The sequence below is a fragment of the Haemaphysalis longicornis genome, unplaced genomic scaffold (genome assembly GCF_048455015.1).
Source record: "Haemaphysalis longicornis isolate Haplotype H1 unplaced genomic scaffold, Haemaphysalis longicornis Haplotype H1 scaffold_9, whole genome shotgun sequence".
Taxonomy (NCBI): domain Eukaryota; kingdom Metazoa; phylum Arthropoda; class Arachnida; order Ixodida; family Ixodidae; genus Haemaphysalis; species Haemaphysalis longicornis.
In genome coordinates, this window is record NW_027526460.1 from 117435384 (window position 1) to 117457826 (window position 22443).

The following is a 22443-nucleotide window of genomic DNA, read 5'->3' on the forward strand; positions in this document are numbered from 1 at the left end:
TTGAAGCTGCTCAGTTGGCTGGAAGCTGCGAAAGTCGGATCTAGTTTTCAGGGGCAACTTACATTTATCTAAATTCTAGGTTGCCCAACAGGATGTTTTTGAAACAGAGTTACACAGAGGGAAATGTTTTATTAAATGAAAATATGCCCATTGCTTTCCCTATAGTTGTAATGCAGCTTCCTTCAAAAGGAAAAAAAGTCGAGTTTTTTGCGTTGCTCTCAAGACAGGTTCGGTTGAAAAGCATCTCCGTCGCACGATATAGCCTTGCCCACCTTGCACTTTTAAAATGAAACCGTCCCAATTTCTACGAATTCATATTACTGACCAAAACAGGGACACAATCATCACAGGCACTACGAAAATCCAGAAATGACCAATAAAATTCGACATAATCCCAAAATAAAATAACAGTAAACATAGACCCTATGCAACAGGCTTTATTTCTGCAATTTCAAAAATGTAACGAAACGACAACTAGCCTGGTCATGTCTTTTGATGGCTCCGGACAGTAGCGGGTCACATCCACGATACCAAAATACCAAAGCGAGTATCATCCCAAGTTCGACGCAGTAGACGGCGACAAGAAGCAGGGAACCTGATAACACCGTTCTGAAATTAAAAGGCAGAATTCAGATATTCATTATGTTATTTCTGCTTCAATCTTCCATATTCCAACTGCAAATTCCAGTTTATTGCTCACATCGGCAGATTTCTCAAAGCTCTTTTTTATGCCACATAATGGAGATAACGCAGTTTAAAATAAAGAAAGAAGTTTATTTCACGTGAGTGTCCAATATGGGATGTTTTTTATGTCTCTTTGCTCGCTTTTAGCAAATGTTTTTGAGGGAACTCTTCTGTTTTGACTGATCTTTTGAGCAGTAACAAACATAAAGCATTTTATGGTTTGTATTCAATACATACCATGTCATTTTACGGGTGTTTAGACTAAAGCCTCCATAATATTTTTAGAGCTTAGTTACAAAAACAAAATCGGTGTTGAAGGAAAATATAAAAAATGGCGTTATCTCAGCGTCATGCTTATTATAAAGAACATAATAAGAATTTGAAGCTATAGAAAGCCTAAATAGATGTTGTTATGACCTATACCAAAAGTTCTCCCACCTCCCCTCGTGGGAATACCTGTGTAGATGGGACGCATAGGGGGTTTCGTTGTTGTTTCCGTTAGGTTGATTCTCCCATCGCGTGAAACGTGCTGTGAACCCCCTGCAGCGGCTATGACGCAACGTGGAGCGGCTATGACGCAACACAATCCAACACAATCCACTTTATTCCAATCCAATCCAATCAAAGCCAAGCCAAGCCAATCCAATCGAATCCGATCCAATGCCCCTCGCGAGAGAGTGTTCGCTATCGGAGAGGAGAGGGGGTGAGCGGCGGTAGAGCGCAGCTCGCGCGGGGAGGAGAATGGGGGGGGGGGGTGTGGACGGACAACAACGCCGTATGGAGGGGTGGTGGTGGTAACACGCATTTATTTTATGTACAAGGGATACAAAGACGCCATGTTACACTTTAGCGACTTTTGGTGTCTAGGGGAGAGGGATTAGGTAATGGGAGTTGGGGAAAAAGTAGGATACATCAAATGGTACATCCGATTGGGTGTGGAATTAAAGGAAATGGTGAATACCAGAATCCTCGACGAAGTTTCGTAGAGCGACGAGCAGGCGCCGTTCTTCGCTCTGATTGGAACTGCCTGGATAAAGCCAATAATTAAGGCTCGGTGGGATTGCCAATCCTACGGTTTTGAAGGCTTGTTCTCGACAATCGGCAAAACGAGGACAGTCCCACAGGATGTGTTCAATGTCATTATTGGCTGAGCACCGCGAACACTCGGGTTCATCTAGGCTGCCGAATCTTGTGGCTCGAAAGTGTGGGGTTCTCGCCGATCCAGTTCTAATCCTGTGAACGATCGTGTGCCATTTCATGGGCCAATGCTGAGGTATGACTGGACGCTTCACTCCTAGAGACGCTCGTAGTTGCAACTTCCTTTCCACTTTGCGGCGGGTGCAAAAATTCCGAGCTCGAAGTAGGTGAAGGTTCCTCCGCTGTGTTTTCACAGTTCTCATCCGTCTATTCATCCTCAGATGCAGGTGATGGCACTATGGCCGAAGGAAGCTCAGGAGAATGTCCATGCTCGGAAGAGACGGGGTAAGCCTGGGTGATGCCGCTTTTCCCAGTTGATGTGTCCCTTGCGGCTTGTTGCGCAAGTGCGTGAGCCTTGCCATTGCCTGAGATTCCCGCGTGAGACGCTATCCAGAAAAAGGTCACAAGACGTCCGCGGGTCCGCAGCGTGCTGACGCGTTGCCGGCTATTTAAGATGACCTCGGAGGTTTCATCCGGTCGTTTTAGACGGCGTAGGACATTGATCGCGTCTGTAAGAATCACCGATTCTTTGAAACCTTCTTGCGTTTCTAGCCACTGAACAGCTTTCTGAATGGCTATTAGCTCGGCCATCTCAGGTGTCGTGTTGTCGAAAAGGTGTAGCTTACGCTTTTCATAGCATTCTGGACACACGAAGGCAGCACCCGCACGCCCAGTGACTGGGTCAACTGAGCCGTCGGTGAAAATTCTGAGAGCGGTGGTATACTCCTCGTCTAGCCGTTTAAGTGCCAAGGATGCTCGGGTCAGTTTCCGTTGTTCGGCCCTCGAGCCATGGATGCCGGTGTGGTGTCCAGGGATTGGAGCACATGCGGGCACATCTGCTGTCCACGGTACTTGCGGAAACTGCCTTCTGGGCCCTTGCGGTTGCAGTTTGAGATGTTGCTTAATGATGCAACGACCGGCTGGTGTCATAGCTAGGCGATGCTGCTGTGCTAGATGCCTGTCGGAGGTGAGGTCGGCAAGAGTGTTCATGCCAGCCTCCGTGCAGAGGTGCAAGCTAGGAGTCTGGGCTGGAAGGCCAAGGGCTATTTTTATGCCCCGCCTGTTGAAAAGCTCGAGCTTATTAGCTTGGGTCTTGGTAGGGTAGAGGTGCGTTAGGACGTATAGTATCCTAGATTTAAGGAGACCTTGGTGTAGGCGAAGGAGCGTCTTGGTAGAACAACCCCACTCATAACCTGCGCACCGTTTGAGTATGTCGAGAAGTCGTAGGCAAATATCTCTTAGTGCGCTAACTTTACTTTGGTTGCGTAGGTTGGCGTCAACTATGAGGCCCAGAATGCGGGCTGTAAAAACTCTGTGCACACCTTGACCATGAAGGTGGAGTATGATGCACGGGGGTCTCCGCATACGTGTACATACAATGTAAGTTGTTTTTTTCTGATGAAAGTTCAAGACCACGATTTCGAAGAAATTCCACTGTGACGTCAATGCCTTGCTGGATGGTTCGTTGGTGTGTTGCGATATCACCTTTTGTCGTCCAGAGCGTCACGTCATCGGCATAAATGGTAATTCGTAGCCACGGAACCTTGCGAAGCACCTTGGGAAGATCAGCCATCAAGATGTTGAACAGTATAGGGCTTAAGATGGCGCCCTGGGGGACACCTCGCTCGAGCACTCAAGGGCTAGAGAACTCTTCTCCCACCCATACCTTATAGGAAAGTTCCAGCAGAAAGCCCTCCAGAAACCTATTTAGCCTACCACCAAGCCCCCTTTCCCTCAAGAGACGTATTATTGTGGCTGGTGGGGCATTTTCGAACGCTTTTTTAACGTCCATAAGGAGCAAAATGCCGAGACCACCTGGTTGCTTTGCAGCTTCAAGGTCATGGGTGATCATCAACAGGCTGTCGGAAGTTGGTAGGTGTGTCCGAAAACCTGTTTTGACAGGAGGGAATACATAATCCTTCTCTAGTTGCCAATTCAGGCGGCAGGCAACCATGTGCTCGAAAGTTTTTGCTAAAGTGGATGTCAGCGATATAGGGCGAAGGGCCGCAGGACCATTTAGTAATTTGCCGGGCTTGGGAATTGGTTTAACCCATGCTTCTTTCCATGTCAGTGGGACGTCTCCTGTAACCCATATGGGCCGCAGGACCATTTAGTAATTTGCCGGGCTTGGGAATTGGTTTAGCCCTTGCTTCCTTCCATGTCAGTGGGACGTCCCCTGTAGCCCATATGTCACTGTAGTAGTCCAGCAGAGCTTCCTTGCCGTTATGGGGAAGGTTCTTAATGGCGCTGTAGGGTATCCCGTCTGGGCCTGGCGCACTTTTGGCGTTGCAAAGGCGCAGGGCGTCATCTAACTCCGCCAGGGTAAATAGGTTGTCGAGGGGACCTTGATCATCGGGCGGCGTTGGCGGGTAGGGTTCTGCGTGCCTCGTTTTTGAAAAAAAGCTGTCAACTAAAATTTCCCCACGTTCTTGAGCCCATACGTTCATGCTAATTATGAGGGATTGCAAAGCAGTGCGAGAGGGCTTGGCACTAGCCCTTGTATTAATAACATTCCACACTTTTGTGGTAGGGATGGCACGCTTCAGCGTAGTACAGAACTCATGCCATTGCTCCCGTTTCAGGCCTTTTGAATAACGCTGAAATTTCGCGCGAAGCCAGTTGTGCTCTGCTCCCCTAGCCGGGTCTGTAGGATTTGATTTCAATCATTGTTGAGCTCGAAGACAAGCAGCTCGCAGGTTGAGATATCGTAGGTAGGGAACGGGATCTTTAGGACGTAGTTTGATAGCCTTCGTAGCTTTGGCTTTCGCCTCTAGGACCCTATCTGTCACTGTTCCTTGCGGCGATGTGAAGAATTCACGAAATTTGTCCCAATTAGTTACTCTTCGAACAACTTTGTACGTGTTAGTGTAATTCTCTAGAGAAATTATAATGGGATGATGATCACTTTCCATAAGGTTTGGTCCCATAGTCAATGAAGCAGTGGTATCCACGGAAGCCCAGGTGAGATCAGGTGCGGTTTTCTGGTTTCGCTGCGGAACACACCTCGTCGGCGTTCCATCATTCAGCAAAATGAGGTTTGCCCGGTCAGTTACTTCGACAAGATTATTTCCACGTAGCGAAGAATCTGCATAACCCCACTTTGTATGCCTCGCATTAAAGTCACCTCCTATCAGCAACGGGCAAGGTAGAACATCACGGAGAGCTTCAATCCAGTCCATATTGGCGGCTGCACGGAGAGCTTCAATCCAGTCCATATTGGCGGCTGCATCAGAGTCCAATAGAAGCCTCCCCTGTGGCCGTATATAGACTGACACCACAGTGAGGCGCCGTTTTCCAAAGACCACGGTGACAGCAACAACTTCGCGGTCGGGGGAAGCCAGATGAGGCGTGTCCAGTTTGGAAGCGGGCAGTTGTTTTTTAACGAAAACAACGGCTGACCCTTTTGACGAATTGTGCAGTGATGGGCTTGAAAACGAGTTGAATCCTGACAAAGTGCGCTGCTGCTGAAGGTTCGTTTCCTGCGTAAGAAGCACTGAGGCAGAAATTTTACGAAGCCACAAGCTGATCTCAGGAAGTTTCTGCGTTAGTCCACGACTGTTCCACTGGATAATCCTAAGAGGAGAATCCATGTCTGCTTGAGCCATGGGTTAGCGTGGACGCTCGTGCAGACTCTACGATCTGGGGTAGTAAGTCGAAAATGATTGCGCAGAGCGCCTTGATAACGGGGTACTCCTGCAGGATGTCGGTATTGGCCTCGAAGGCGATGCGTGCCTCGTAGAAAGTTCTTGAGCATAGGTTAGACTCGGATGCGTTCTGACTGTGCGAGGTGTCATTGGTCGGTTTGAAGTTGCTTTGTTTTGGTGTTTGCTTGCCCATATTAATGTATTTTACATCTTTAGCAGCGTTGTGGCTTGTGCTACGAAGGTGCTCAGTCTGCTTAGATGTCTGCGACTGTTCCAATGTTGCATGGTTCCCACTTTCACGCATGCAGATGCATACGTTTTCTGAGTAGCCTCCTTAGCTTCTTCTCGGCTAGCGTTGGTATGCGTAGCCCGAAATCTGGCCATGTCGGTTTCACGTCTGCGTGCTGAACAGTGAGGATCCTTGGCCCCGTGGGACCTCTTGCAATTAACGCACCGAGGTTCTTCATGGCAATGTCTGGAGTTGTGTTCACCGCCACAACGTTCGCAACGTTCTCCTCGGCGACAAAGATCCGCCGTGTGGCCAAATGTACGGCACTGACGACACTGTATAGCCCGCGGCTTGTATTCGTGCACCTTGTGGCGCATCGATCCGATCTTTACATCTTCGGGAAGCGATGTTTCTTCGAACACAACTCTCACAGTTTCTGACGAGCGACGTAACCTGCGAGCTGTTGGAACCCGGGCACATTTCGCTCGAAGAGCGTTGACGAGTTCCTCACCTGCTATGTCAGTGTCTACGTATCTCAGCACTCCAACGCAATTATTTTCGTGGTGAGGACGCCGACTGTAGACGGGTACTTATGGAGGGACAAGGCGAGTAAATGAAATGGAGTCGCATCTAAAATATAGTTATCTAAATGTGGTTTTATCTGTCATACCCGAATTTAAAATGTGTGGCGGCCACGTTAGTGTATGGGCGACATGACCGCTGGTACTATTTTTCTTTTTGTCATCGAGAGTATTTGCTATATAGTGTGTTCAATTTAGTAAATATTGATCTGCTTTTATTTGAACTCCTAACAGGTGTGCCACAATACCCGTTTTTTATTTCACTTTATTAAGTGTAATTACTAAATCTCCATGGATCAGTTTCGAGCCCGTACATACGGCTAGGAGTGGCGTTGTGAGCGTCCACCGCCTAGGCGTGAGGTGGCCGCGAGCGTGCCAATGTCACCTCCGCTGTTTCAGTAGTTTTCACGGGCGTGAAAATGTCTTCTTTTATCGGCGTTCTTTTTGTCGTTGCGATTTCTTAGCGTGACGTCGGGATATCCGCGTTTTCACGGAAGTGTGCCAAGCAAAGCTTTATGGTCGGTGACGAGTATTAGATTTGGTGTTATCCTTATCGCAGTACAGAAATAATTGAATATCGGAGGAAAGCGCAGATAATTGTTCTTATGTTTGTGCATCATTAATAAATACCCTCAATTGGCTCAAAAGAAAAATGACCGTACCTTATTTTAAGCCGACCAAGACGCATTACTTTAATAATTACAATGACCGTATTATAGAGATTTGCCGCTAACCTAACCGTAGAAGTGACTCTTTGTGGGGTGCTAAAATCTCTACAACACTTTCAGGATATCTGCTGGATGCTTTGACATAACATTGAAATTTTTCAACTTAGAGGTGGCGGAGGATGTCATTTATCATAGATGTCCTTCTTGCTACCAGTGCTGATTTTAATTTTAGGAACACTTTAGGTGCAGTTTCATGTAAAAAAACTTCAACCCAGACTGGCCTGAGGCCACGAACTTATCTCGCGAAAATTTTAAAAAGTTGGGTCAATAATTTCTACGTTGCGGACGAGACCCAGTAAAAAGGCGAAAGAACTGAAAAGCCGAGCACAATGTAATCTCTCGGATCTCGACAACTCGATTTATCTTCATGCAGATGTAGGTGATTTGTGTAAATTCTTTAAAAAAACATACCTCTGTGCCTCGCCAAGCGTTCGTGATGCCAGGAACCTCTGAGTCACTACTTGGTCCAAAGCGACTCTGTACATGGAAAACGTCGCCGATCCTATTAAAGCCGACCAGATGTTCTCGTCGTGCGTAAGGTCAAAATTGGTGCTTGAAGTAAAAAACAGAAACCTTTTTTTATTAATCATAGAAGTAAGGGCGATACATTTCTTTGGCTTAGTTGACTAAAGTTCAATAACACCTGAGAGCAAGAAACAGACAGTCCTCAGAACGCCACATGTTGACACAAGTTTTCGATGTTTCTTGAGCTCCCAAAGGCCATGTGTTTGGTTTGTCATCGAAATTTAAAAATATATTTGTGATTGCGATGGACGTGCACCTAAAGATAAAGTTAATGTGTAAAAGAAAACCCGATCTCCATGAATGAACTTAACGAAGCGAAATTAAGCAAGCATGGGGCGCCTATTTTTCAAAAATCTCTGAATTAAAAGTTTTAATAAAAATGTTTACATCATTACACAAATCGTTTAGTCAACAGGGCATAAATACGCCGTACTTGAAGTTTTGTCTATGGAAGGGGCAATCGGAACTCGGATCTAAAGCACGGCCCCTGGCTATCAGTTCAACGTCATTGAACTAACCCCCCAAGAAACAGAAGAAGGTGTACGCGTTAATTTAAAAACACACCTCCTGAATCTTCTGGGGCGCTATAGTCTCCTTAAGTGCTTTGAAGGAAAATGCCTAGCAATGTTAAAAAAAAAGATTTTTACACTTCTATCAGTATTGCGTCTTTTTCGTCCAATTTTTTGCGAAGTGGTCATTTGTTGCCTCTTGACAAGATGCAGTTTCTTTCTTTGGTTTCTTTTCTTTATCTTTTGGCGCGACCTGTTTCAACAAATAGGCCAATAACATATGCGCTACAGCTTCCTCAGAGTCAGAGGTCGGGGGGGGGGGGGTAGACGCCTCATTCTACTCACGTGCCGTCATGTTTACGTGTGACGCTGCACGACATGCAGTATAGGCTGTCTAATTCAAAATTAAATTATTCTGTAGTGAAAACGACAGGACATTCCCCAATAACGCCATCGCCATGCACCATGCGGATCATCATCACTGCCATGCTTTAGGGATCCCGCCATTTATCATCATCAGGAGCATCTTTTAATGAAGTGGTTCGGCTGGCTCGGCATCACCCCTAATCGCTTCCTCAGTTTTTAGCTCTCATGAGCACTAATAATCCCCTTTACAATTCGGTGGTGGTGCGGGGTAACGGCGATGTTGGGAATGTCCTGTCGTCTTCGCTACAATTCTAATTTATGGATAATTTGAACTGTACGATTTGGTCTGGCCGAGCTCCAATAGAAGTGTATGTACAATAAAGCCCGTTAATTCAAACGCGAGTAGGTTCCACCCCGGATAATTCAATCTACGCGACACAGCGGCGGCATTTCGTGTTTAAAATTAATTTAGTGGGGTGGTGACGCGTTCGCCTCATACTCTGGGAGTCTCGGGGAGTAAAGTACTATACCAAGTAAACTTTGTTTTTATTTGCTCTTTTTAGAGGGAAAGTTTTCAGCACCGGGAAAACTAGAACAACGTCAATTTTTTGCAGAACGGGGCACTTTAAGCGTTCACATTTAAAAGTAACTTACTTGGCGATGTATAGACTTGTTTCAAAGTCCGTGATGGGTTGCATAGTGCTGTTGGCACTGTTCGAGTCAAGGATGACTTTCGTTATGATACTTGCTGGAGCCAGTAAAATAAAGATAAGCTGCATGCAGTCAGTCCACACGACGCCTCTGAGCCCTCCCTTGTTTTTTTGGGGGGGGGAAAGTAAACAAGATGAACATGCGAATTTCATTTTGAAAGAGTGTCTGGCGTATCACTTTATGACATCCTAAAAGTGAAAAATCGGTTTTCTTTCAATTTTATGGAGGTGTATCCTAAGGAGAAACGCCTTTTCTTTAAATACTGGCGTAGGTAGCTTACAAAATGCGTTGCCTGCACTTGATGCTGGTGTAGGCTGTTTTGTAAGAGGGCTTCACGTGCAGCTTCAACTTTATTTCAGATATCTAGCACGCCATCGCTGAGATGAAGGGGAGAAAAGCCGCAGTACAGCGGCTTGAGGGCGTTCGCTTCCCCTGAACGAGATCAACAGCAAGGGTAACAAGGAGCAAGTAGGAAGAAACAAATCACTAATGCAGTTTCCAGTGTAAAAAAAACAGTTGAATACTTCGACGCCATCCAGCCCAGCGAAAGTGGATGTCCAGTGATGCTGTTGTAAACCACTACACATGCTGATGGGGCAGTGATGCTGTTGTAAACCACTACACATGCTGATGGGGAGGTTATGAAATGCTCGTTGTTATCTCGGAGGGTTTGCCGCTTGAACTCTGCTTCTCTGGCGGGACATTTTGGGTACTGACTTATGCGCTCGGCGTCTTGGGCGAGAATTGCTTGGTCCTGACTAGCCTGACGCATGCACTAGCCCTCAAATGACGTCAACTCCCACCCCCGCCCCTTCGAGATCACCTGCAAACCTAATAATTACCAGAACACACGAGTGCCGGCGCCTTATCATCCATCACGCGGTTATGGCGATTGTTTTTTTTTAACACAAATACTGAGCTCGATGCTGCATGCTTTATTAGCCTGACACATGCGCAGGGTGTCTTGGACGAAAACTCCTGGGTCCTGCCTGGGACTTGTTGCGACAAGATTTTCCAACCAACCAGAGGCTAGCAGCTCTGCTGTAAAACAATTCTCGCATAATACCGCAATTCATCACAAAGGATACTATTGGCAGTACGAGCGGCGAGTTACACTCGAAATAGTATAGACATAAGCCGTGTTCATATTTTAAATCACATGATTAGATAACGCACTAGACAGCATTAAGTAATAGTGCAGTGATAGTATAGTCCTAAAACATTCGAGTTTACGTTAGTTAGTAAATACTACACTACTTTCGCTAATACCGTACCTACTTCCTGTAAGTACTGGGACGTCGAGCTCTTCTCTGGCTTATAATTTAGTGAAAGTATTGAGTACTCACCAGGGCAGCGTAAAACGTTCCGCAAAATCCTATCAGTATATTGCACCATAAAAGGGGAAGGTCAAATGCTACAACAAGAGCGGAAAGAAAATGCGGCTGTCCATAACAGCAGAAAAACACGCCATTTCGCCCTATATTTAAACAAGAAGCGCGCACACACTTAAACACCAAAGTTACTCTCAAATCATTCGCCCTAGCGTAGACTTCTACTGAAACAACAACTCGGCTGTGACATGATTTGTTCTATTTGTATTATTCCCTATGTTCCACTGGAATTGTTAATTGTGCACTTCAAACGTCACTAAAACTGGTGAAAGTGGGTTCTGAGAGAGTTTCCTAAGACTTATATTTCTTTAACTACTTCCCCAAGTCATAATGTTTAAAATATGTCTTATCGCAGAGGCGATACCACCCCGGTTGACCTGACGCTGACCTCACCAAAACTGCAACTCCAAAATATTTTTGATACATTTACCTAATTTCCTATAGCGGTAAGATACGGTATACGCATGCATGACGGGGACGGGCTAGGTTACTGTATGCAAACACAGTGTCTCAACTGTTGTTGAAGGCCAGTATCGTGCCTTACTGGGGCCCCAAAGCATGTTTATATACCACACCGTTTCCACTATCGTTTCCAGCTATACACATTCATTGATAAAGCGTTCGCGACGGTTAATTATCTTCTACTCTTGCTAGACGACAAGAACACCAATAAAACCTCGCAAGCGCTCTCTTCGTGTATTTGTGGCAGCAGTCACTTCAAAATATACAATTCTTACATGTCCTCGAAACGAGCTTTTGAAGCAGCTGCGGCAAACGCAAAAATCTCGCCGTTGCAACTACACGCCCAGCAGCTCCTTGATGCAGGTGATACTCATGACTTTCAAATGCAGACATTTAACGCTACGAGTAGAGCCTAGATGTGGTATGAATGCTAAACGAATTTGCTCTTTTCCATGAGTCTTATTCTGAACTTAGTTGACATGTTTTTTCTATTTTGCACAATTTTTTGCCAGGGATACAATAGCAGAAATCCGACGCATTTTTTAAGAGTTTTAGCTGTACACATACCTGTAAAAATTGTCAGGCTTGCTGCGAAAATCGATAATGCTCCAAGGGTTTGCTGGAAACAAATACTTGCCATTAGTTGTTTTCAGCGCATGTAAGTGATACATGAGTGCCAAAAATATTGTTGGCTGTTTGCTTGTCGGTGCCGTACCAAAATTGCGACTACGTTCTGTTTAGTAGAAAAGGTTTTTTAGTTCGCCTCCACGCTTCTACCTACAGATGACATTTCAACCTGTTTCTCGCAAACAATTTCCTAAACAGAAAAAAAAAAAGTTACAGGAAAGGCAATTTCTGTTTCCGCAAACTCTCTAAATAAAATTTGAGGCTGTACTTTTTCTCGATCTTATGAGACGAGGATCACATACAGCATTAGTGCGTATCCTCTACGACATCATCTCTTACGCGGAAATTGTTTGTATGCATACGTGGAAGTCCCTAGACTACGTTCTCTGGTTACGTGATTTTCTGGAGTGACGCATTGAAGTTTCATACAGAAGGCGTGGCGTAAGACACAAAAAATACAGACAAGGTTTGGGAAGTTCGTGCTTGAGGTATTGTATAAAAAGGAATAACTGGCTGTGATAATTTAGCTTGCGGAAAATACATCAGTTATATTATTCGCAGACGTTTGTCGACTGCCCGAAGAAGCAAGGAGATTGAACAACAGAGAAAACATCATATGCAAGTTACAGTTCGCAATGTATAGTGGGATATACCCTCTCTATTCCCATCTGAGATTCCTACATCCCGCCAGGAGGGCAGGCAATTTTCAATCGCTCGTCGACCCATTCATGAAAAAGGGAGCGCCAAGTGATTACACACTTCAAGGAACAAACCGGGTTTCGACAACGATTGCCTTTCTTACGAAAAAAAAATCAGTCAATCATTCCATTACTGCATTTATACGTCATGCTAAAGCGAAAACATGTTAGAAAACACATGCTGTAGGGCCAGGAGTCATTCAAACTACTAAACTGCAGAAATTGCCCACACATATCCGCAAATCAGCATATCCACCTAAATATCCATACAAAAATGAAAGCCGTTCCAGTCAGTGTGAAAGCCATCGGAAGTGCAGAAGAGTGATTCGCCGTAATGGGCTGTGGCGCCGTTGTCCACTCACCTCTCACCACCCCTCACGGTCTCCCCAGCCATCTCTCATTCCTTTCCTGACAATTTCAAAGACGGCTTGTCCAACGCATTTCAAACTTCCCGCCTTCCCAGTGCTCGAGCGCCCCCTTGCCTGAAACTGTGCCAGCGGGAGTTCTGTTCTTTTTGTGCTCGTTTTTTCTCCCGCACGTGGCGGCGTCGCACGCCACTTTTTCCGCTTACTATAAAAAAAACCAACGCCACGAGCCCTTCTAACTAAGTGAACGCGGGCGCTGCCGGTTAATTACGTATATTTTGCCTGAATTCTACCTGCAGTTTTTTTTTGCGCTAAACAACGGGGAGATGTATGACAAGCGCCAGGGGTTCGAGAGTTTAGAACGCTTATGACTATGTAAATTGCTTTGCTGTTGAAGTCTTTTTTTGCGGTGACGCGTCGACAGCCGCTACGACGTAACGCCGTTGGCTCTACTTGGCGCCAGCAAGCGAGCTACGATGACAAGGCAAGCCCCTAAAGTGCTCTGCACTTAAAAGAATCCTCAGACAGAATAGAGACAAAGTATAACTACAAAAACGCCAGTGCCGGCGTTGTTACTTATGAATACAAGTGGTAAGTAGAAGCATCAACATAACAGAGTGGGAAAAATCAAAGTTCTAAATATCCGTCCCTTCTTTATCCAAACAATCAACAGTTCGTATGCCGACTAAATGCACGCTCTTCAGTAATGCAAATTTTGTTGTTTATGGTCCACCTAACACGAGCACGCAGTTTGCAGTCCAGGTTTGTTAATGTTTATCGACTTGGCTGCGAAAGGTTTCTAATTGAACGGTTGTCGTTTAAACTATACAGGAAGCCAACACAAGGTTGCGCAATTAAGGCAGAGGTCCATGACCTATTTCTAATAAATAGTTCTCGCTTTTGTTTACATACAATGCACTTTGGTGATCTTTCGACTCACGTCATTATAGCGGTAATACCGACATTCTCACAGAGTAAAACGCGCGGTATTTAAAAGAAGAAAGCTTGAATAACACGCCAAACAATCCTCCTAGTAACCAGTACTTATCTATTTTTGCAGAAAGCGTTTCTTGACGAATATTTAATTTGGGCAGTCCAAGGTAACTTGAGCTTTTTTTAAAGAAAAAATTTGCGCTTGTGAACAATAAATTTGTACTCGTGATATTAGGTTCTTTCAATTCTACAGTGGCTTGGTTTATTCAGTGGGGAACTGCGCGAACCAACGGGACGCAAAGATAAAAGAGAACAAACCGAACAAGCGCTATTTCCGCTTGCCATCTTTATGCCCCGTTGCTTCGCACTATTCTCCAATGTGCCTTGGGTAAATGGTACAGTTGGTGCATACACCTTGGTGCATTCTTAAGTTGAGGTGACTTAATTAAAAGAAGAAGTTCTGTAGAGACAAGCTGATAGTCGTAGAGGGTATTCGGTTTGAAGTAAAAAAAAAGTATCAGTCTCTGCTTAGATGCAACCAACAGCCATAACATTTTCCTCGTGATTTTCCAACAGTGTTAACCAACACCAGAACAAGATCTGGCGCACCATAAAAATCTTATCATTCAGATATCCCCCTTTCAAATGCCGGTGGTGACCCGGTTGCTGATTATGAGGGCGCGCAGTTCTCAATAATTATCTTTCTTCAGTACATACACCGAGAGGACGTCACTGTATTGCGTGCAGAGGTTGAATTCTCGAACGACGGGCGTCTTCACAAAATAAAGTGGTGTTGGCATACAAGTGCATGTATTCCTTGGTTTGGAGATCTTGCGGGTGGCCGAGGAACGGAACAAAACACATAGCGTGTGCCCTTGCACGGCGTACTCCTGAGCCTAAAGCGATGCGCGAAGTGACATTGACGCGCAAGGCGACAATCACAGTGAGTGTCCATTTGCGCTTAGTTTCGGGCACAGGGGCATATCATGCAGGGAAAAAGATATGTTTTTTGTACAGTTCCTCGTCCATTCGCAATATCTCCGAAACAAGGAATACCTGCACTTGTATGGCAACACAGCGTCGCTTCATGTTGACGCCCGTCGGTCATTTGAGAATTCAGCCCTGGTTACTCAAATTGTGTTATTACAGACACCGGAATCTTACGTAATAAGTGTATCTCAAAACGTATTTCTCGGGGAGCTCATCCCACCTTATGAGCTCTTTTATCACGGTGCTTGCCATCAGGTTGCCATCAAAATTGGCCAATAGCTAAATGTTGATTATTACCATGGTTTAGACTGTCTGACAAGTGGACGCGATGGCACGGGGGTAGACCAAGTGCACACGACGAATAGCTCTGACTTTGCGGAAGCTCCTCGAGAACTGCTACTAGTCTGATGTGGGTGTAATTTGCGTCAAAAGGAGAAATAACGAAAGAGTAGAAGGACACGCAAAATAGATGTATCATGAAGAAGTCCTTGATAATCGCTAGACTCTCTCACGCCTGCCAAGCACGTAAGTAGGCTTAAAGGAGCCATGAAGAGAAAGTACATCGTTTAATTTGAAAGAACTGGGATTCAGTATTCTAGTCAGCTCTATTTATGCCACAAAATATGTTTTTAACGAAAAAAAAGCAAGAAGTATTTAAAAACTTTCAAATTTTGCACCACAGTGACGTGTTATGAGAAAGAATGACGTCATACGGGCCGACAATAAAACATAATTTTCAATGCGTTAACTGCACGTTAGCATTCAAGTGATGTGGTCAAATGGAACAAAAGGCCCCATTACAGACGTCCACTCATGTGTCCTCGCGACAGGTCAGCTAGGCGGCCGCTAATCGCACAAACAAAGTTCCATGACGTCATAAAAAATTGCGGGAAATTGGCTGGGGGGTCGCGACTGATTCAACGTTTTCTGTAATATCTCTGTTATATGTTCCAAGATTGCGATGATATTGGTATCATTGTTATCGGGTCTAAGCAGTCTTTCTAATAAACCAAACTTGTATTTTGTCTTCATGGCTCGTTTAAAGGGGCACCGAAGTGATTTTTTTCACACCTATGTTCTTGTTGGTGTTCCATTGACGGGTTTATATAAACAGTTTTCGCGGCTCCAACAGTCCCTATCGGCGGCATTTATTTTCAATGGCGGATAGAAGAAATATTACATGCACTGTATGTTGGCAAAGAAACTACTACAGTGGTAACGTAAAAAAGTGCCCTCTATTGTTTAATGTTTTTAGGCAAAGTCGAAGTTTTTAAAATTCAGGCATAACACTTGCGGAAATTCCAATGATTTTTTTTTGGTTAGAAAAACAAAGAATGCGTGCCCGAACATAGTTGTGGATGTTAAAGTGGTCCACGCAAGTTTTCCTTATATTTCACAACATGCTTACCGTTTGAAGTTATCTTTCTTAGCGTATTCCTGATACTTCAAGAATTGGCATTTCGTTCTTCTGCCATGTTGTGGGAGGCAGATTGGGCCAGATAAGCTTCCTAGCACTACTTCTGTTCAACTGGTGTTGCACCATTTAGTGCTAATTAACTAGGCGGGGCGTGCGCAGTTGCTGAACGCGCTCCGACTCTCTGAAGGCGCACAGCGGCAATGCGTTTCGCCCGTACCTTCAGGGCTTCCCTCGATTGCCACTGCCCGAAAACTGTGGTTGACGACGTAACCCCCCCCCCCCCCGGCACGTTGGATTCTGTACAGTTACGCTGGAGCAATGAAGGTTGTGGAGCAAAATCATGAATGCTGGTTGGAGCACGTTACCGTGACAGTACAAGTTTGTTTTAATAAACGCAAAACAAGATCCTTTAAACTAGAGTAGGTAATCACTGGCTCCACATTGCACATCTTCGAAAGCCTTACAGCTTCTCTGTTAGCCGAGACTGCAGGATGACCTATTAGTGCATGATTAAAAAGCGACATCTTTTTTGCGATTCCATGTCTCCTTCGAAACCCGGTGGTGTGCAAGGTGTAAAAGTATTATTTTTAGGATGTTTCCGTGGCGCTCACACAATATAAAATAACTGAAAATACAGTGTACATTTGCCACCTTTGCTACACGACACGTTTTAGCCGTTTGTTCTAACGTGCGTTGGAATATCAATGGTCGATTCTACGATTACGTGTTGTACTGCACAACACTAGGAAAAGAAACAACAAAAATGCGCATAGTGTTTGCCGGTCGGTTTATGCGTAATAACGATTTCACTTGTCTGCTATTTTTCTTAGACCTTCACGCTAACTGTTCTGGAACATTTCTTCATCCATCAAGGTGCCCAGGGCCTTACCGTGAGAAATATGTAGGTTACGCACGCTGTTAATGAAATGGCAGAGTTGAACCGCTTCCGAAGGTACTGTAAAGGTATACGATGCATCAGTAAATAGCGTATTGCCAAAAGGTCATGCAAAAAAACATATAACGACCATGTTTCTTTGATTCAGAGCAAGGCAACCAACAACACATATCTTTTGTAAAAAAAGGAACGGAAATGCAGAAAACCTTTTGCACAAGTTGCTATACAATTGTCAACATCAAAAGATTCTTATCTTTTAGGTGTACAATGTTTTCGTATTAAGAAATATTCAATGCGGTTCTGTAAATGTTCTAATTTAAAACCTGGGTCAAATGCGCAGACACTCCACCAAGATACTACATTTTATCGATAACCGGTTACAGTTTTGAAACTATTACATAATCTCGCTGTGAAGCAGCATGTGGCGAAAGCAATCTACTATCCGCATTTTTTTAGGAATGGTCGTCTATACAACATGTTTGGGTGTGTTCTTTTAATTACTGTTCGTTACACTCCTTTTATACCTCTGAAAAAATAACCGAATATTTTCGAAATTTTTACATGTGCACGCGTTTATTTCGATTATTGGTTTGCTGACTTTACCAACGCAGCAATGTACTAAAAGACAGATGAGACTTACGCGATAGGCCTTTGACGTAATCTCGCAGGGAACAGGTAGCAGGTAAAAGAAAGCTTAGGGTTTTAATATTACATCAATATTAAATTTCCGTATAATGGAAAAGCATCGCATTTTCTCCAGAACCTAGCTGTGCAGAGTACAGCAATATTGCAATTTTAACCACATCCAGTATAGTTTACAAGAAAACCTGCAAAACGTATTCGTTCGCATGCCTGTCATAACATTTTTCGACTCTCTGGAGTATTCAGATCGTAGAGGAGCTCCAAGGCATGATCCTCTTCATCTCAACGTTGCTACAACGGCACAACGAGTATTAGAGTGCAAGTGAGGACCATGTGCGGCATAAGAAGCAAAGCCGATACCAAAAGTATTGATTGATTGGTTGATTGATTGATTGATTGATTGGTTGATCGATCAATTGATTGATTGATTGATTGATTGATTGATTGATTGATTGATTGATTGATTGATTGATTGATTGATTGATTGATTGATTGATTGATTGATTGATTGTGAGGTTTAACGCGCCGACACTACACCGGCGATGAGGCGCTGTATGGCAGAGCTTCGGAATAATTTTGACCACCTGGAATTCTCTACCGTGCGCCGAAATCAGTAACACACTGGTGTTTTTGCTTTTCGCCGCCATCAGAAAAGCGGCAGCCGCGGCCGGGAATCAAACATGCGTAGTCGTGCTCCACAGCACCACGCCTTATCCGCTGAGCCGCTTAGGTGGGTATACAAAATCTGATTGAAGGCACTGTTCAAGCATTTCTTATGCACGCAGCAATGGCCCCACAAGAAAATTGTTTCAACTGTGCGCATTCAAAAGGATAAGCCTGTTTGTTACAGGCCGTCTTTTTTACATGAGGTTGAACAGACCATTTATTTCTTTAACGCCTCTAGAGTGACGTTTTAAACATGCCATCTTGAAGTACTGAAAAGAAAGCCGAACTTTTAAACACTTCTTAAAATTAGATACGTAGCAAACGATAAAATAGCCTGAAATGCAGCACTAACACCACAACTGATATGTATACGCATTCCTTAGACAACCTTTAGCTGACAACAAAATGCGTTTGTCTACTGATGTATGCATTACACTGCATATATAGTTAGGCCATGTATTTGCGCAGTTGCCGAAGGAGATGCGGGGCGGGACACGTCAGAACGCTTCGGCGCCGTGAACCCAAAGTTGGATCCGCCGTTCAATTGTTGCTTGTGGCAGGCGCCGCACTGGCGGCGCGTGGCCAGCACTCAACTGTGGTAGCTCAGACCCAAAGCCAACGCCCTCGGAGAGACAGAGAAATCAACGTTTAATGAAAATGGGCAAATTTGGTGCTAGATGGCAGGGGTACCAGCCCTGTGGGGGCTGGAGATTGTCCGTCAACTGCAGCTGGCGATCGTACGCGCTGGGGCACCGCCGCAGTATCCTTGTGTACCGTTATGCTTGCGCAGCGTTTTAACTTCAGAAGCTAACCAGGAAGCTACCATTCCGTACATCGAGAGCAAACTCTCCCGCCACTCCGGAGTGAGTAGTTTTAACCAACTTGGCGGATGCCTAAAAGTTTGTGTAGCCTCTGGCGAAAGAATAAGAATAAAGGTAGTTCGTAGTTCATCCCGCGGATATAAAGGGTCTTATGTTTTCAGTAGTGCAATGCCATTCCGTAGCAATAAGGTTTAACTGAAGATGGAGGACAGATTTCTCCGGCAGAACAACGTTGCTCCATCTAATTGGCGTCCTTCTCTACTTGACGACTTCCACAAGCTTGACCAACGACAGACCTTCTGACAAACAACTCATGTAGGTCTCCCAATGAAGAAATATAATAAATGGTGTACACTATTTCAAGTGTGGATACAAAACAACCCATCGTGGTGGCTCAATGGCTAAGGAGTTGTGGTGCAGATCCGGACGACGCGGCTTTCATCCTGTTAAGGAGAGCGGCTTTTTGCAATACAAGGAAAAAATGAAAACCAGCTTGTATTGCCCCATCTGCACATGTTGAAGGTCCACAGAAAGCTGAGCAGCCTTCCACTACGACACACCAATGTGTAGCTTTGGTGCGAATACTCGAAAAAGTACCGTCAAAAGTTAAACTATTTCCTCTAAATTTCACTACAGAACCCAGGCCCCAGTTGCGACATGGTAATGTAAAAACGGAACTTCATGACACCATGAGCTCCGTGACATGTACAAATAATGTTTTGAAGTTGACTGTACGGCTCCCAGTGGTGATATTGCACAAATATATCAAGCTTACAACGTCCGTACCTACGCACTAATTAGGCGAAAAAGAAACAAATTATAGATGGCCAATGCGCAGCACCCTCAAGCAACAGTTCGAAGACTTCTTTTTCTGGTGTTTTGTGGCCCTCCATTATATTGATGCGTCGGTTTAAATACTTCATACCAGAGCTATGTGTTCTGAGAGACTTCCGCCTGATTGTTGAGTAGGATTTCGGGCATCAAGATACAACTTTTTACTCTTTCTGTTTCTGAAAAAAAGCAATGAATAGTGCTGCTCCCGCAAACGAGCATGTAGTAATAGCTACCTTATGCATTTCACTCACACGGTCATATGCACAGCACACTCAGAGACTCACCTCGAAAATGGACGTGACACGCATTCCGTACATCACGGGCAAAAATAGGCGACCGGCGACGAGTGCCATGGCGATACAGGTGGGCCCGTGCCATATCAGATGGAATCCATGTGCATAGAGGTGTCCCGTAAATCCCACCACCCCCGTCGATGACACCAGTGTCGCCACCACCGAAGCTGCCAAGGGAATCACGCGCAATGCTCTGCTACCGAGGAACACTTCTACCGGAGTATGGGCCGACCGGGCCATCCGCCGTAGAGAGAAGTAGAGTCCCAGTCCGAAGTTGATGGCCATTAGGACGCCAAACACAACATACTCGATAACGGAAGCCATCTTGTGGTCAAATAACCGCCTTTAAATTGAATACCTGCTCCGCGGATTGCAAAAGCTGTTAAAAGAGGTAAAAAAACTTGTCTTCTTTCGGAGGATTCTACCGGTATAGGCTGACGTACGTTACTTGGATGCTATGGTTCTCGACTGAACTCAACATTCACCCGGCGCGCACTCTTTTGATAATTTGCGGTGTTCGCATACAGGAAAGTGCTCTTTGGCACACCACGGGAGTTGCAGATGCTGCTGATTTGCTTCCTTTTAACTCGTATACAAAAATGCAAAAAAAAACTGAAATCTGCTTTTCTCCTCAATGATGAATTATCAGCAGTCACTTTATTACCAGAACGCGTTAAATTTGAAACCTTGACCCAGCACCTACAGAAAGTCGTATATTTTATACGTTGACAAAACATCCGGCAGAACACCACCCGTAAAATTCTACGCCTACACTCCCTGAAAACAGGTCGGAGTGCATACGCTCTGGTTCCGTTCTCATTTTGCGACGTCGCTGTGCAGCTGCACATTTTTATGTTCGCGCCCACTTGTTTGAGTGAGTGCATTGCGTATGCGTATGAAGTAAAAATCCTGGAACAAGCTTCGGGCAGCAAACTACTATAAACGCGTTTAGTATTATGCCAATCGCGGTGTGTAATCGTACGTCTGTCACTATTACGCCATCCCTTAAGGCAACGACGTTTTCGTCATCATGGCGTATGTGTTAGGCGTGCAACCTGGAAATCGCAACGGCTGATTAGGGGCAAAGTTCTAGTGGTTTTAGATGCAGCGAAGACCTACGTCTTCAATCACCACACGGCAATATTTCTGTTATTTGTGCCGTTTTCAGAGGACTACTTCCATAGGCGAGCACATTTCACAGCCGCCCCTTTAGTGAGACGCTTCAGACTTTGTCGGAAAACTCGGAGCCGCCCTCTGGCTGTTGTTTCCCCGCTTGCCGTTTGTTTTGCAGGGAGCAAGGTCTTGCCAGCGGAGTAAGTGCTGCTCTCGCCAACATTCCGGCACACGGGTCCATGGGCTATGTGTTTCTGAGGGCGGCAATCATGCTGCGACGAACAAAAGTCCCCCCACTCCAAGTTCCTGGAAGAAAGGGGAGGCTGAAAACACTATGCGGGTGTGAGACCGTGGGGTTTCACCGGGAGGGGAAAGCCTAAGAACTACGTTGGCAGGACAGGCGTTCGTGACGCAGCATCCGGTTGTGAGCGCTGTCGTGGGTACCCCATGCGACCAAAGCTGTGAGCTCCGGCCCCTGAAGATATCTCCAGGGAGGGAATACTGCGCGGTAGAAGTTCCCCGGATCTGCGTCGGTAATCAATGGTGCCACGCCGCAGACAACCGACAGCCTGGCGTGAGACAGTCAACCGGAACGCACATAAACCATTCTCCACTTCACCACTTTTCCGCGGACTGTCTCACTCCAATAGTCATCAACCTCCCTTACTTGAACTACACGGACTTGTATTCCTGCCTATTTAAGAGCCCCGTGTGGTGTGCATGCGTTGCTAGAGAACCTTTCTTAGCACTTCACAGAATCCCCCATTCCCGCCTATGGTACGTCTGACTCCCCCTTTCCTCTTACTGTCGCCAAGTAACGTTTTACTTTGTCTTCAGTACGTTATGCGTCGGTTTATTGTGTGTTTCCTGTGTGTTCTGATAGAGTAAATGTTCTTGGTTTTCTAACCGGAATTCTGTGTCCGGACTTTTGCCTCACACCAGCGGCCAATCAGGCGTAGACATGTCGCCAGTTAGCAGGTTCGAACCATGTATTTTGATCCGCACGTAGCGGGGGTTGCCTTTCCCCCTCCCATACAAGGCATTGCCCCATATACCGCCTCCAATCCTTGAGAAAATCCTTTATATAAAACACCGCACTGATACCAGCAGTGCGCCTGTGTC

The 22443-nt window shown here is 45.3% G+C and overlaps 1 protein-coding gene across 1 annotated transcript; it reads right to left on the minus strand.

The window, feature by feature from the left end:
- Positions 1-10: 10 nt before the first annotated feature.
- Positions 11-20681, minus strand: LOC144153381 (sodium/iodide cotransporter-like). Its single transcript, XM_077685035.1, has 8 exons — positions 20200-20681; positions 16947-17012; positions 11595-11646; positions 10521-10588; positions 9118-9275; positions 7475-7615; positions 480-609; positions 11-25 (listed from the first exon to the last, which is right to left on the minus strand). Exons 1-8 carry the CDS (start codon positions 20530-20532, stop codon positions 11-13), a joined length of 963 nt encoding a protein of 320 aa, XP_077541161.1. The 5' UTR covers positions 20533-20681.
- Between the last annotated feature and the right edge of the window lie 1762 nt (positions 20682-22443).

Bases quoted from the DNA above. Each gene is read 5' to 3' on its own strand.
- LOC144153381 (XM_077685035.1), bottom strand. From the start codon at position 20,532: ATGGCTTCCGTTATCGAGTATGTTGTGTTTGGCGTCCTAATGGCCATC. The intron at 9,276-10,520 runs GTGAGTACTCAA...CAAAAAAACAAG, and splicing joins GAACGTTTTACGCTGCCCTG to GGAGGGCTCAGAGGCGTCGT. The intron at 7,616-9,117 runs GTAAGTTACTTT...TTTTACTTCAAG, and splicing joins ACAAGTCTATACATCGCCAA to CACCAATTTTGACCTTACGC.